We start from the raw sequence: 16,574 nt of genomic DNA on the forward strand, positions 1-16,574 counted from the left end.
GACAATTGTGAGACAATTCTAAGATGAGGAGACAAATCTGGGATTATGGGTAAGCAAAGACTAGGATTGTGAGTCTGGCACATCTGTGTGGGTGCGTGTTGTTGTAAATCAGAGCCCGGCTTTGACACGAACACACCTGAGCCCACTAGGTTTGCGTGCTCGAGCGGGGCAGAGAGGTTTGTGTTTGAGAGGCACACTCGGAAGTCAGTGTGGGTGAAAGAGGGTTTCTGTGCCTGTGCGAGAGAGGCGAGTTCTTGAGTGTGAATCTGGGGGCCGCTGGGCGAGCGGGAAGCGTGCGTGCGTGTGTGTGCGCGCGCGCCAAGTTGGGATTTCTACTTTCCAAGGGGCCCCCAGGCCGCGCGACCCTGCGAGGCCACGTTAGGGTCGGGTGCGCGCCGAGGGGCGGCGGGCGGGCGACAGGTCCCGAGCCGGAGCGCGCCGCTGCCCCGGCCCCTGCGCCGCGCGCTCGCTGGCTGGCTGGGGACTGGCAGCAACCGGAGCTGCACTGCCGCCTCTGGCGCGAACGCTCAGGCGCCTCCTCCCGCCCCAGTCACTGTGGCTCGGAGCACGCTGCCGGCGGCTGCCCTTTCCGCCTCTGGGGGAGCAAAGCCGCGGGCCCGCCGTGCGCCTGAACCATGGCCTCGGGCCGGAGGGGCTGGGACAGCTCCCACGAGGACGATCTGCCCGTGTACCTGGCCAGGCCGGGCACCACGGACCAGGTCCCGCGGCAGAAGTACGGCGGCATGTTCTGCAACGTGGAGGGCGCCTTCGAGAGCAAGACGCTGGATTTCGATGCCCTGAGCGTGGGGCAGCGGGGCGCGAAGACTCCCCGGAGCAGCCAGGGCAGCGGCCGCGGCTCCGGAAGCCGGCCGGGAGTGGAGGGGGACACCCCGCGCCGGGGCCAAGGCCGGGAGGAGGGCAGGGAGCCCGCGCCCGCGTCGCCCGCGTCGCCCGCGCCCGCCGGGGTGGAGATCCGGAGCGCCACCGGCAAGGAGGTTTTGCAGAACCTCGGCCCCAAGGACAAGGTAAGGGGGCCCGCGGCTCTCCTCCTCCCGCCCTCGCTCCCTTGGCAGCCCGGGGCGACGCGGCCCGGGCACAACTTTCTCCCGCTCACTCAGCTCGGGGGAAGGGGGACAGGGAGGTGAAGGGCATCCTCTGCTGAGCGTAGCGCGACCTCTCAGCCCGGACCGATATTCGCGCGGGTTCCTAACTGCAGCATCTTCGTGGGCGCGGGACCCGGGTGCGCGGGTTTCCCCCGCTTCCCCGCAGCACCCCTGGGCCGGCGGGTCTGGGTGGGTGTGTCAGCCGGGCCAGCCAGGAAGGCTTCGTGATTTCTAGCCCTTCTCTCCGTCTGAGTAACCACTGGCACAATTGTCTTGGCCCCACTCTGGCCCTCGATTAAATCTCAACCCGGGTCACCAGGGCAGAGGGCACACTGGCGCTGGGAAGATGGGGGGTCATCTCCATAGTTCCCGGATGAACGTACAGGATGGGCGGTCCCCCCTCTTACTTTTGAAACATCAGCTCTGTCCCTGAAACTTTCGGGTGTGGAGCCACTAGACTAAACACCCTCATCTGCGTGCCTCTCTTCTGTCCTAGGTCGACATTTCACATCTGTGTTTGTAAAGTGTACATTTGTGTACAAAGCTTGTTGCAAGACTGGGTACCACAGGGATCCAGCTGTCTCTGGAAGACTATCACTTATTTTTGAAAACAGGCAAGAGTATTAAGGGTGCACTTTAAACTAGCACAAGCTGCAAATTCTCTGCTGCTTTTCCATGTGCCAAAGCCAATTTCTTCTGTATGTGTGTTTTTGAGAAACTCGTGACACCCTGAACTGGCTGAAGGTATGGCACTGAAATCCAGCCTGCTCTCATCTATTTGTTTATTTCATAGAAAATCAGAACCGTAGTTCAGAAAATTCAGGGTCTGGGCAGGGCTGGAGTATTCGAAGTTCAAACTGACGCTTTTGAGTTGGGGAACAATCAGATACGTCACTCTTGTGTAGATAATGGCTGCAAAATCCATCCACATATATTATTCTCTGTGAATACTGGTATGAATAATAACCCAAAATGGAAATGTCTGCCCCAGAGCAATTACAGTTAATGCTTACCCAAGTTTTAGATGTTTTTCCATTCAAATGCAGTGAGGCAGTCAAAGGAAGGCATATCTCTGCACTGTTTGATTTTGGGAAGTTTAAAAAAATAAACAAAGCTTTAATTATTGATACCACTGGGGAAAGAAAGCACTGAAGTTAGTATTGTGTAAAAACACCTTTGGGAAACAATGTCCGTGCCCCTTGGAAACACTCGTTTAGTTGGTGATTTTCATATCATCCTTAGAGTATGGGATCCCTGTAGGCCCTGCTCAAATACCCTTTTAGGAAAAACTTCGGATATTTTGGAAAAGCTGTGGCTGATTTCTAAACTTAAGAATGGCGTTCCAGGAAGATTATCGCCTCTCTTCAGGTCTGAGCTGATCCCTATTGAAATGTTCCCTTCCTGACTCTAAGGGGTGGGAAAAGTGATGGAAAAGGTCGGTAACAATTGCTGTGAGTCAGTGCTATTCCCTTTGCTGGAACACCCCTGATGTCAGCCAGATAATATGCCTGGTTTGCAAGATTTAAGGATGGTAACTAGAGAAAGGGAAAATGTTCCTCCTTTAAACCCAGACATTCTCTTCGTTTTCTTTCCTTTTGCAAACCCTATACTTTTGGCTCTTAATTGAAAAATAATAATACAACTTAAGCATCAGCAGGATTTCTAGTGCTACATGGTTATTTGTAAGTTCAGGCTTGCTGTCAGCTTCATTCAGGCCCTGTTATTATCTCTAATTTGGTTGAATCACACTGCTACAAGAGTCAGCAGACCTTATCTACTTCTGTTCTTGATGGCTATTTCCTTGAGGGAAGGGATTGTGTGTTTGGATTTATCACTATAGCTGAAATGCCTGGAACACTGGAGGTGTTCCAGAAATGGCTGGTATATTAAACCTCCTTAATGAATCCATATTTTTTGCTACATAGATGCAGAATGATTGTCTGGTCTCTCATTTATTTTTTATATTTTAGTTTTGAATGTTTTAGAAGTAAACTCTAGGCCCAGTGTGGGGTTTGAATTCACAACCCCAAGGTCAAGAGTCCCATGCTCTACTGACTGAGCCAGCCAGCTGCCCCTTTTGGCCTCTTATTTAAATACCACCATTTTCAGTGAGCCTGTACCTTGTGAAGCAGCTTTCAGAAAACGTCACTTTAAAAAAATTAAATTAAACCCAAATCTGCCTACTTGTGGTTTCTATAAACTATTCTCGGTTCTGACCTTTTAAAATATAAGAATAGAGTTTTTTTTTTTTTTTTAATTTCTGAGGTATTTTAATGACTTGAAGCATGTGGGTTTGTTTATCTGTCAGAAAAGTTGGGTATTGCCACAGTAACAAGCAATCCCCACATCTCAGTGGCTTAACGAAACAGTCACAGTTGATTTCTTGCTCCTGTTACTTGTCCACCATGGGTCACAGGGCAGCTCTGCCCATCATTTCCCCCCAGGGACCTAGACTGATGGAGGTTTCACCTCTATGCTCTCATGTTAGGAAGAACATGGGCGTGTTGCTCATAGGCTCTGGAACTCCCTTGCTGAGGTTGTGAACATGACTTAGGTTCACATGTCACTGGCCAGAGCAAATCACTAACCTGTGTCCAAAAGAATTGGGAGGGTGCAATCTTACCATGATCCTGTAAGACAGAGATTAGAAATATTTGGAGGGGTTCCTGGCTGGCTCAGTGGGTGGAGCATGTGACGCTTGATCTCAGGGCTATGAGTTCGAGCCTCATTTTGGGCATAGAGCTTACTTAAAAAAATAATTAAAAATGAAAAAAAAAAAAACAAAACAAAGTATTTGGAGTATAGCTTTCATATCTCCCCTATACCTGGGGCCAGACTATTGGGATGAGCTCTGGCTCCACCCATCCAAATTATGTGACTGTGAGCGTATAACTCGGCCTTTGGGCCTGTGCTTTCTCACCTGCAGAATGTGAATAACACTGAGTACTTTACACATATTGAGTACTCAGCACATATTAGTTATGATTACTCTTTGAGTTTTCACTGCCCTTTATATGTTTGAGGGCAATTGTATTCTTCCTAAAATTCTCTCTTTTAGCCTTATCATTCCTGCCTTCTTTAGCCCTCACTTATGTAAGCCTTTCACCCTTCTGATTTACTTTGCAGGTTTTACTATATTTTATAAATATTCTTTCAAAAAATGCGGTGCACAGAACTGAACACAGTGCTCCAGATGGGATATGGTCGTGGCAAAGTATATTAGGCTAGTTAATGTCCTTGACTTACATGGACATCATATGCTTTTGTAGTAGGAGAGCCAGAATTCAAACAGATTTTTCTGAGTCCAGAGTCCATTTTTCTGAGTTCTGACTCCTTCTTTCCAGACAGGGAGACTGCTGTTTTATTTTAAATCGGTGAGCCTGACCCTGGTGTCTGCTCCTGAAGTGTTACTGTCATGCAGGGCAAGGACAGAACTTTCTGCCACACCTCTAGCACTTTCCTCCATCTTGCCGCCAGCCCATTATTCAGAGCAGTTGGAGAACAGTTGCCCAGCCTATGAAAAGAGTTGCTGCAAAATCCTTATTTTTTCAAGTTGAATGCAAAGTTATTAAAAGGGATTTAAAAAAAAAATGTCTTGATAACCTCACAGTATGCTTTGTCTACAGCATACCTCCTTATTAACCCCCACCTTAAGGAAATAAGTTTAGTTAATAAATGCATAAATTATGAAGAGATTCTACAACAAACTGTGTGGGAGAATAAAAGTAAAAAAAGGTCTCTGAGTTATACTTTGAATGACAAGTGCCATATTTGAGGTATGATTGGGTGTTTATATTGTGGTTCTGGAGCTACCTGTAAACACCTTGTTAAATAATGCACCTAGATTTTTTTCTTCTGATAGGCATTTATACTGCCCAAATCCTCCCTGGTTGGCTCACATAACTTTTCGTTTATAACTTTTGACAGTAAGTGCATAAAAAAGCAGTTGTAAATGAAAAGGAAGTATTTTTCACCATTTCTCAAGATGGTTTCCAGAGTTTTTCTTGCAGCGAAGAAATTACTAAGGGGAGGAGAATGATGATATATGGTCTGCCAAGAGCAAATGATACTGCAAAAACTTTGTCATCTAGTGAAAACAAAGTAATGACATTATGATTACATGGGTCTATTGATAACTCCCAGTCAGGAGCCGTGGGTCATTTCTAGTCCCCTGTTTCCCACATGGGGCACTTTCGTGCAAGTTGTTTCCTTTGTCAAGTCAGTAGGGGTTCTGGGTGTAGGAGGAGAGCATTTGAAACGGGCAAGTTGTGGCTCTTACCTTTTTTTTTTTTTTAAATCATTCATCCTGTGCCTTTTTGCTCCTGGGTGGAAAATTTTCAAAACGATCCAGAGAAGCTGAAGTTGTCCTCCTTACCCCATGCAAGAGAAGACAGCTGGAAATAGAATTCTAGGTTTATAAAGTCCTCTCCACATCATCAGAATCCCTGGAGTGTATGAATTTTTCAAAGCTGCTCTGACAAACCAAAGTCCGCACTTAGGCTGGGAGAAAAGACTCTTGGGTACCTGGCCCCCAGGCCACACTCGAATCAGGAACTATATTAACTTACCCAAACTTGGAAGTGTTTGAAACCTTTCAGAACTTTGGTTTAGTTTGACAGTAGGCATTTGAGGAACATAAAAAAACGTACCTTCCAAGTAATGCTGCGATTGGCAGGGTTCCCTCAAAGTAATGGTCCCTGGAGACAGGGTATTGCTGACGGCTCTTGTAAGTAATGTCTAAGACGGCCAGGGGACTGTCCGTGATGTTTTTCTGTCAGTGATTTCTATAGCTGATTCTCTTTATGATTAATTTCCCCTGGGTGTTATTCCTGCAGATAATGTTCCTGTGAGACAGTGGATAGAGCTTACTAGGAGTAGGGCAGCCTGCCTGAGAATGCAGGCTATAACTGGCAGCTCAGCTCTCCATTTTTGAGAAGAGGCAGAAGTCCATTTATGTGTGTAAGCACTTTTTAAAAGTTAAGCTTATAGGAAGATGGAATGTGAAAGTTTATCTGTACTCTTTTAGAAAAAAAATTTTTTAATGTTTATTTTCAAGAGAGAGAGAAAGAGAAAGAGTGTGAGCAGGGGAAGGGCAGACAGAGAGGGAGACACAGAAGCCAAACCAGGTTCCGGGCTCTGAGCTGTCCGCACAGAGCCCTACATGGGGCTGGAACACATGAACCGTGAGATCATGACCTGAAGTCAGACGCTTAACTGACTGAGCCACCCAGGCACCCCAAAGTTTATCTGTACTCTTTTTTTTTTTAATTTTTTTCTTCAACGTTTTTTATTTATTTTTGGGACAGAGAGAGACAGAGCATGAACGGGGGAGGGGCAGAGAGAGAGGGAGACACAGAATCGGAAACAGGCTCCAGGTTCTGAGCCATCAGCCCAGAGCCCAACGCGGGGCTCAAACTCACGGACCGCGAGATCGTGACCTGGCTGAAGTCGGACGCTTAACCGACTGCGCCACCCAGGCGCCCCTTATCTGTACTCTTAACCTGGACTTATGTGGCTTTGAAAAACCAGTTCTACTCCATCAAAAACCAATGAGATGAGGCAAACAATAAACAAAGCAACAAACAGAAACTAAACCGAGAGGATAAAGCATTAGCAGTCTCAACTTGGAGACGCAATCTTTAACCAGCTTGGGCAACTCACCTCCCTTCTCTCTGAGACTTAGCTTCCTCCTTTCTAAAATGAAGGGCCTTGGGGCGCCTGGGTGGCTCAGTCGGTTAAGCGTCCAACTTCGGCTCAGGTCACGATCTCACGATCCGTGAGTTCGAGACCCGAGTCGGGCTCTGGGCTGATGGCTCGGAGCCTGGAGCCTGCTTCCGATTCTGTGTCTCCCTCTCTCTCTGCCCCTCCCCCGTTCATGCTCTGTCTCTCTCTGTCCCAAAAATAAATAAACGTTAAAAAAAAAATTTTTTTTAAAAAGTAAAAAAAATAAAATGAAGGGCCTGGACCAGGTCTATAAGCTTCTTTTATTGTATACCTCTATGCAAAAATTTTTTGAGCATGGTCTCTCTCTCTCTATGTATAGGTACACACATGCATATGTATAAATTACATGCACAACATACATACAATTGGCCCTTGAGAAACACAGGGGTTAGGGTGCTAACCCCTATGCAGTCAAAAATCCATGTATACCCATGGACTCCCCTGAACCTTAACCATTAATAGCTTGCTGTTGACCAGAAGCCTTACTGATAACATAAACAGTCAATTAATACAGTTTATATACAGTTTGTATATAAAATACAAACATTTTGTATGTTATACGTATTGCATGCTGTGTTCTTATGAGAAAGTAAGCTAGAGAAAAGAAAATGTTATTAAGAGAATTGTAAGGAAGAGAAAATATATGCACAGTACTGTATGGTATTTATAAAAATAAATCCACATGTAAATGGACCAGTGCAGTTCAAACCTGTGTTGTTCACTGGTCAAGTGTATTAATATCTTATGACTGTTATACAATACAAAACAAGTACAAAGTAAAATATTGTATATACAAATATAGATCCTGATATTTTTCTCTTGTACCCTAGTGGCTTGTCTTGCCCACACAATTGGGTAAGTGCTCGTGAGTCCTTAATCTTCAGATCAAAGCCATAACAATCAGTGGTTCTAATATTATGGTCATTAATGAATTCATTGTCAATTTGAGTTCTTCAGTGATATATGCTCTTTTATTGACCAGTTTCTAAGAGAAATAAACTGTGGAAGCCTTGCAGTGAGGCTACAGACCGAGTGTTGGTAGTGCTCAGTATACTCTCTTTCTGTATGTGAGGTTGGGCCAGTGGGGTGTGGACAACAAGGTCACCATAAATGGGGTGAGGAGTCCCCAGACCTCCCTTCAGCGTCTAATTTTTTCTGTACTCCTTTATTCTAAAAACACTTATTAAGCACCAGCTATGTAGGTGCACAATCAAAACCTAAGACGAACCAAAGAGATAAACAATAGGAAAGCATTAACTGCATTTCCTTGTAGTCTCCCGTTGAAAATTGCTGTTACTACAATGGTGTATTTTCTTTACATCTGTGTGTGTGTGACACATATGTTTTTCATTTCAAAATAAAAGTGGGAATATACATTATTATATATTTTTAAACTATTTTTGACCACTTTAATACATTTTAATAAACTTTATTTCTGAGAACAGTTTTAGGTTCACAGCAAAAATGAGTGGAAAGTACGGAGATTTCCCTTGTTTCTCCTGCCCCCACACTTTCATAGCTCCCTCCGTTATCCACATCTCCCACCAGAGCGGTACATTTCTTACACTTGAAGAACGCTCACTGACATATCTTTTATCACCCACAGGCCATAGTTTGCATTAGGGTTCACTCTTGGTGTTGTACAGTCTGTGGATTTTGACAAATGCATAATGATATATATCCACCATTATAGTAGGAAACACAGTATTTTCATTGCCCTGGAAGTCCATTGTGCTCACCTATTCATCCCTCCCTTTCTTCTAAACGCTGGCAACTACAATCTTTCTATTGTCTCCATAGTTTTGCCTTTGTTAGAATGTCATATATTGGGAGTCATACAGTCTGTAGCTTTTTCAGATTGCCTTCTTTCACTTAGCAATATGTATTTAACAATCCTCCAAATCTTTTCATGGCTGGAAAGCTCATATCTTTTTAGCATGGACTAATATTCCATTTTCTGGATGTACAGTTTATCCATTCACCTACTGGAGGACATTTTGGTTGCTTCTCAGTTTTGGCAATTATGACTCAAGCTTCTATAAACATTTGTATGTAGCTTTTTACGTGGACATTTCATTTGAGTAAATACCAAGGAGTGCAGTTGTTGAATGGTGTTGGATGAGTACTTTTAATTTTGTAAGAAATCTCTAAACTGTCTTCCAAAGTGGTTGTACCATTTTTTGTATTCCTACCAGCGATTAATGAGAGTTTCTGTTGCTCCACATCCTTGTCAGCATTTGGTGTTGTTACTGTTTTGGATTACGGCCTACAATAGTAGTAGATGTGTAGAGATTTCTCATTGTTGCTTCGATTTACAATTATCTGATGACATAATGTTGAACATCTTTTCATATGCTTATTGTCATCTGGGTATCTTTTTGGTGAGGTGTCTGTTCAGGTCTTTGGCCCATTTTCTAACTGGATTATTCATTTTCCTATTGCTGAGTTTTAAGAGTTCTTTGTATATTTTAGATAATAATCCTTTGTCAGGTATGTCTCTTGCAAATATTTTTCTCCCAGTCTATGGCTTGACATTGGTTTTTTTGTAGAAAAGAAGTTTTTAATTTTACTGAAGTCCAGCTTATCCATTTTTTTCTTTTATCAGTTATGCCTTTGGTGTTGTATCTAAAAAGTCATTGTCATACCCAAGGTCATCTGGGTTTTTTCTATCTTATTTTCTAGGAGTTTTATAGTTTTCATTTTACATTTAGGTCTCTGATCCATTTTATCGCTTCTCGGCCTTTTGGCTAAGATCAAGTGTAGGTCTCTGATCCATTTTGAGTTAATTTTTGTGAAGGGTTTAAAGTCTCTGTCTACATTCATTTTATTGCACATGGATGTTCAATTGCTCCAGCACCATTTGTTGAAAAAGATTATCTTTTCCCCGTTCTATTGCTTTTGCTTCTTTGTCAAAGATCAGTTGACTCTATTTATATGGACCTATTTCTAGGTTTTCTGTTTTGATCTATTAATCTGCTTGTGTATTCTTTTGCCAATACCACATTGTCTTATTTTTTATTTATTCACTTTGAACGTTATTATTATTATTTTTTAAGCAGAGTCCACACCCAATGTGGGGCATGAACTCATGACGGCAAGATCAAGAGTTGCATGCTCTTCCAACTGAGCCAGACAGGCACCTCTAATACCATATTGTCCTGATTAGTGTAGCTTCGTTGTAAGTCTTGAAGTTGAGTGGTGTCAGTTCTTTTGAGTTTCTCATCATTAAGTATGAGGTTAGCTGTAGGTTTTGAATTGATGTTCTTTATCAAGTCGAGGGCATTCTCATCTATACCTAGTTGGCTGAGAACTTTTATCATGCATGGGTGCCAGATTTTGTCAAGTGGTTTTCCTGCATCTGTTGATTTTGTTCACTATTCTTTTTTAGCCTCTTGATGTGGTAGATTACATTAATTTTCCAGTGTTGAACCAGCCTTCTATTCCTTGGATAAATTCCACTTGGTCATGGTATGTAATTCTTTGTATACATTGTTAAATTTGATTTGCTAATATTTTGTCAACAGAATTTACATCTGTGCCTAAGAGAGGTATTGGTGTCTCCTTTTCTTTTTTGTAAGGTCTATCTGGTTTTGGATTCGAGTAATGGTGTTCTCCTAGAATGAGCTAAGAAGTATTCCCTTTGCTTCTATCTCTGGAGGAGCTTGTAGAGATTGGCTTAATTTCTTCTTTAAATGTTTGCTAGAGTTCACCAGTGAACCCACCTGGGCCCAGTGCTGTTTAGGAATTAATTATTGATTAAATTTCTTTAATAGATATAGACCTATTCAGATTGTCTATTTCTTCTTGTGTGAGTTTACTAGATTGTGTCTTTCAAGGAAATTATCTATTTTTTCTAGATTATCAAATTTGTGGGCATAGAGTTTTTCATAATATTCTTTCTTATCTTTTTAATGTTGATGGAATCTGTAGTGATGTCCCCTCTTTCATTTCTGATAAAAGTAGTTTGGGTCTTCTCTTGTTTTTCTTAGTTATCCTAGCTAGATGCTTATCAATTTTATTGGTCAAAGAATCGGCTTTTGGCTTAGTTAATTTTCTTTATTGATTTCTTATTTTCAATTTCATTGATTTATGTTCTAATTTTTATTCTTTTCTTCTGCTTACTTTGGATCTAATTTGTCTTCTTTTTCTAGTTGTAAGATGGGCGTTTAGATTATTGATTTTTGTTTTTTTTTCCTTTTTAATATGTTCATTCAATGTTATAAATTTCCTTCTAAGCAATGTTTTAATTGCATCCCACAAATTTTGTTATACTATATTTTCACTTTAATTTACATCAAAATATTTAGAAATTTCTTTTGAAAATTCTTCAGTGACCCATGTGTTATTTAAAAGGTATTTAATCAATTATTTTGGGGTTTTCCTGCTATCTTTTTGATACTCACTTATGTTTTAATTGTGTTAGAGCAGACATGATATGATTTATATTGTTTTAAATTTAAGATGTGTTTTATAGGACAGAATGGGGTCTATCTTGGTGAATGTTCTATGTGAGCTTGAGAAGAATGTAGATTCTTCTTTTGTTAGATAAAGTAGTCTGTGGTATCAGTAATATCTAGCTCATTGATAGTTCTATTGAATTCAACTATGTCCTTACTGATTTTCTGTCTGCTGGATCTGTCCATTTCCTACAGAGGGGTGTTTAGAGTCTCCAAATATAATAGTGGATTCATCTGTTTCTCCTTGCAATTCTACTGGTTTTTCCTCACATACTTTGATGCTTTTTTTATAGACACATATATGTTAAGAATTATTATGTATTCTTGGAGAATTGACCATTTTATAATTATACCTGATGAATAACTTTCCTACTTTGAAATCTGCTTTGTCTGAAATTAACGTAGCTATTCCTGCTTTCTGTTGATTAGTGTTAGCAGAGTGTGTTTTTTCTCTACCCATTTACTTTTGGTTCATTTGTGTCCTTACATTTAAAGTTGGTTTCTTGTAGACAATGTATAGTGGGGTTGTGTTTTTGATCCACTCTGACAATTTCTGTCTTCTCATTCGTGCATTTAAACCATTGACATTCAAGGTGATTATTGATATAGCTAGACTCATATTTACTATATTTGCTGGTGTTTTCTGCTTCTTTTCCTTTTCCTTGTTCTTATTTTGTCTTCCATTCTTTTTCTGCCCTTTGTAAAGATTTTAATTGAGCATTTTATATGATTCCATTTTCTCTCCTATCTTAGCATGTCAGTTACATTTAAAAAAAATGATTATTTATTTATTTTGAGAAAGCGAGTGAGTGGAGGAGGAGCAGACAGAAAAAGAGGGAGAGAGAGAATTCCAAGCAGGCCCCGCACTGTCAGCACAGAGCCCTACGTGGGGCTCGAACTCAGGAACCATGAGATCATGACCTGAGCTGAAAACAAGAGTCCAAGCTTAACTGACTGAAGCACCCAGGTGCCCCTCACACTTCTTTTTTACTTTTTCTAGTGGTTGCCCTAGAGTTCGCAGTATGCATTTACGACTCACCCAGGTATACCTCCAAATAACACTACCACTTCATGGGTAGTGCAAGTACCATAAAATAACAAAATATTTGCAATTCTTCCCTGCTCTGTCCCTTGTATTATTAGTTATTCACTTCACTTATACAGAAGCATATATAGACATATCTAATTGAATGCATTGTTGCTATTATTATTTTGAACAAACCATTACATGTTAGATCAATTAAGGATGAGAAAAATTACATTTTTATATTAGCGTCACTTATTCCTCCTGTAGTGCTCTTTCTTTTCTTCATGGACATTCACATTGCAGACCCCTATCATTTCTTGTTTGTGAAGAATTTCTTTTAACATTTCTTGCAAGGCAGATGTACTGCCAACACATTCCCTCAGTTTTTATTTGTCTGAGAAAGTCTTTATTTCTCCTTCCATTTTTTAAAATGATAGTGGACACATGTCATTAGTTTCTGGTATACAACAAAGTGATTCCACAAGACTACATGATATGCTACGCTCGCCACCCGTGTAGCTACCTTCTGTCACTATACAGCCCTATTACAGTACCACTCACTATATTCCCTGTGCTGTTCCTTTTATCCCAGTGACTTACTCATTTCATAACTGAAAGCCTTTATCTTCTGCTCCCCTTCACCCATTTTGCCCCTCTTTGACCCTCTTGGCCTCTGGCAACCATCAGTTTTTTCTCTGTATTTATGGGTCTGTTTCTGCTTTTTGTTTGTTTGTTTGTTCATTTGTTATGTTTTTTAGATTCCACACATAAGTAAAATCATATAGTACTTGTCTTTCTCTGACATTTCATTTAGCATTATACCCTCTAGGTCTGTCCATGTTGATGTATATATATATATATACATATATATATATACATATATATACATATATATACACATATATGTGTGTATATATGTATATATATGTATATATATGTATATATATATGTATATATACACATATATGTATATATATGTGTATATATACACATATATATCACATCTTCCTTATCCATTCGTCTGTGGATGGACACTTGGGTTGCTTCCATATCTTAGCTGTTATATATAATACTGCAGAAAACATAGGGGTGTATGTATCTTTTCAAATTAGTGTTTTTGCTTTCTTTGCGTAAATACCCAGTAGTGGGATTACTGGATCATCTGGTATTTCTATTTTTAATTTTTTAAGGAACTTCCATGCTGTCTTTCCGTATGTTTTCCAGCCACTGTTGGTGGCTCCACCAATTTACATTCCCACCAACAGTGCATGAAGGTTCCTTTTTCTCTGCATCCTTACCAGTGCTTGTTGTTTCTTGTCTTTCTGATTCTAACCATTCTGACAGGTGTGAAGTGATATCTTAACTGTGTTTTGATTTGCATTTCCCTGAGATGAGTGATGTTGGGCATCTTTTCATGTGTTCTTTTTCACTTTGGAAGGATATTTTGCAAGGTCAGAATTGTAGGATGGTGGGTTTTTTCTCTCAACACTTTATTTTTTGAATTTCTTTAAAAAATTTTTTTTAATGGTTAGTTTTGAGAGAGAGAGAGAGCACGCGCGCGAGAGCAAGCACTTGTGGGGGAGGGGCAGAGAGAGAGGGAAACACAGAAGCTGAAGCAGGCTCCAGTACAGAGCTGTCAGTACAGAACCTAACATGGGGCTCAAACTCACAAACTGTGAGATCATGACCTGAGCCAAAATCGGACGCTTAATGGACTGAGCCACCCAGGCACCCTTCTCTCAACACTTTAAATATGTCAATCTATTCTCTTTTGTTTGTATGGTTTCTGAGAAGAAATCAGATGTAACTTTTATCTTTGCCTCTGTTGTGTTGTATTACATATTTAGCTACTAGTTTCCATTTAAAAAATTTTTATTTAAAAAAAATTTTTTAAAGTAATTTATACACCCAGTATGGGGCTTGAACCCACAACCCTAAGATCAAGAGTCGTATGTTCTGCTCACTGAGCCAGGCTTCCTGAGTTACTCATTTCTTTTAGTTGGACATTTATATTTTTGCTTTCAGTTTCGATTTCACTTTTACTTCTCTTCTTTTGTCATTGTAAATAAGGAGGTGAGAGATGTTCTTCTAGCCAAATCTTTGTGTGTATTCATTTCTTTATCATTCGTGAATGGAAACTTCCTGGAAACGGTTGCATGTGGTGTGGTTGTTTTCATGCTACCAGAAGAGTGAGCATGGGATGCTTGCTTGCCATGTGGGACTGCAAAGGCAGGACTCTGGGTAAATCAGGGAGGAAGAAGGAGGAGTGCAGGCTGGGCCACAGTGCTCAACAGCAGAGATGAAGGGGCCACAGGAGCCAGGCAAGGGGGGGTGGGTAAAGTAAAAGACGTTGGAAGAAGAAGATTTTAGATTTTAGCTGGAGATAAAAATGTAGAAAGAAAAAACAAAGCGCCTGTTCTCTCTCTACTAAAGTAGTTGTCAGCATAATCTCTTGGAATTCTACCTTTCCTTGGCTTTAGGGCACAGAGACGAGGTTCACGGTGTGTTCTAATGAAAAGCTCCATTTATGGAGTACTTACTCATGCAAGGAACTGCTGCTACTGGCAATCCTTACACTAACCCTACGGAATAGGTATTAATATCTACATTGACTGGAAGAGAAACCGAATCTTGGAGAGGTGCCTTGACTTCCTTTAATTATACAACTAGAAAGGGATAAAGTCCAGATTTTGGCCTAAGGACTGTCTGATGGATTTTTGCATACTATTTTGCTGTTCTTTTATGTGGTGGCAGCTAAGCATTGGTACTGAGTGGGGTCCAGCACTAGAACTGGCTTGGTTAAGAGGATCATCCCAATAAAATTTCTACCAGGGGGACTTTCTGGAGAGTGAGTGGACGGGGCTCACAGAATCAAAATAGGGAAGCTGAATTTGATCAAGTCCAAAAGGTGAACACAGTTACTGAACCAGAAGACATTAGAAGCTCTGAATCCCGGGGGCACCTGGGTGGCTCAGTCAGTTAAGGGTCCTACTTCTGCTCAGGTCATAGTCTCATGGTGTGTAAGTTCGAGCCCCGTGTCAGGCTATGCACTGATGGCTCAGAGCCTGGAACCTGATTTGGATTCTGTGTTTACCCCCCTCTCTCTGTCCCTCCCCGGCTTGTGCTCTCTCTCTCTCTCTCTCTCTCTCTCTCTCTCTCTCAAGAGTAAATAAATAAACATTAAAAAAGAAGAAGAAGAAGAAGAAGCAGCTGTGAATCCCTAGAAAGAGGCCAAGAGGCGGAGCAAGGGAAGAAGTGGAGAGGCTCAGAGCGTTTTCATGATATTCCCCAAGTGCTGATGATAATTTTTCTTGGATGCTGTGACTTGTTGGTAGGTTCGCCTCATTTAAAGCACTTTTACTATCTGCTAAGGGCAGATCCTATTCAAAGGATGGTGCCAAAGATAGGGCTCAAATTGAGATCTACAGGAGGCCTGGGGCTCGCTCACACACCACTTTTCTAGACAATCTGTACCAAGGACAGAACGATTTGGTTTATTTCCAAGAAGCTAGCCTGTGTCCAAAGAGAAAAGATTCAGTGCTTATGTTGAGTTGAAAGTGGGCTAGGGAGGGACTGTTTTCCTCTTACTAATATCGTCACATTCTCTCACTTGGATAGAAAGAAAGAAACCCACTGAAATGGGAAGTTGAAGTTGTGGGATAAATGGATACTAAGCGAGAAGTAAAAAAAAAAAAAAAAAAAAAAAAAAACCATTGATGAATAATAATATCTCACACAATTGGTAGGGAGACAAAACCTTTCCAGAGATACAGTTTTCTTCTACTTACCAAGCAAGAGTGAGGAAGCCAGCCAGATCTTTTAGTGAGATTGTAGAGTGGAGTATAGGGAGTTTCTCCTGGGTGTTGGGGAGTTGAAATGAAGGCAGTATCTGGCAATGCATACCGTCAACTAAGAGTTTGTAAATAAAGGATGAGATATCCCTCACGTGCCTACAACAAGAGTCTATAAAGGCTTAGATAATAAATATTTTAGGCTTTGTGGGCTATCAGGTGTCCACCCCAACTTCCAGAGTCTGTATAACAAAGTTATCCATAGACAATATGTGTGTGAATGAATGAGTGTGGCTGTGTGCCACTAAAACTTTATTTACAGAAATCAGGCAGTGGGCTGGATTTGACCCATGGGCATTTGTTTGTCAGCTCTTGGTCTTGAATATAAGAGGGGCATAAGGGTGTATGGGATTGTGTGTTTGCATGAGCATTGGAGTAGCAGAGGGGACCTTAGCAGCTTTTCAATATGAAA

At 41.3% G+C, this 16,574-nt stretch overlaps 1 protein-coding gene and 1 pseudogene across 1 annotated transcript in view; both read left to right on the forward strand.

The window, feature by feature from the left end:
- Window positions 1-472: 472 nt before the first annotated feature.
- Window positions 473-16,574, forward strand: part of DPYSL3 (dihydropyrimidinase like 3) — a 111,042-nt gene continuing 94,940 nt past the window's right edge. The window contains exon 1 of the mRNA XM_040453493.1: window positions 473-1,025. Within this exon, the coding sequence (XP_040309427.1) occupies window positions 636-1,025 (390 nt within the window). The 5' untranslated portion in view covers window positions 473-635. The remainder of the gene's footprint in view (window positions 1,026-16,574) is intronic.
- On the forward strand, window positions 9,555-9,709 carry LOC121017113 (uncharacterized; annotated as a pseudogene).

The sequence above is a fragment of the Herpailurus yagouaroundi genome, unplaced genomic scaffold, assembly GCF_014898765.1.
Source record: "Herpailurus yagouaroundi ecotype Mexico unplaced genomic scaffold, PumYag 29, whole genome shotgun sequence".
Lineage (NCBI taxonomy): Eukaryota > Metazoa > Chordata > Mammalia > Carnivora > Felidae > Herpailurus > Herpailurus yagouaroundi.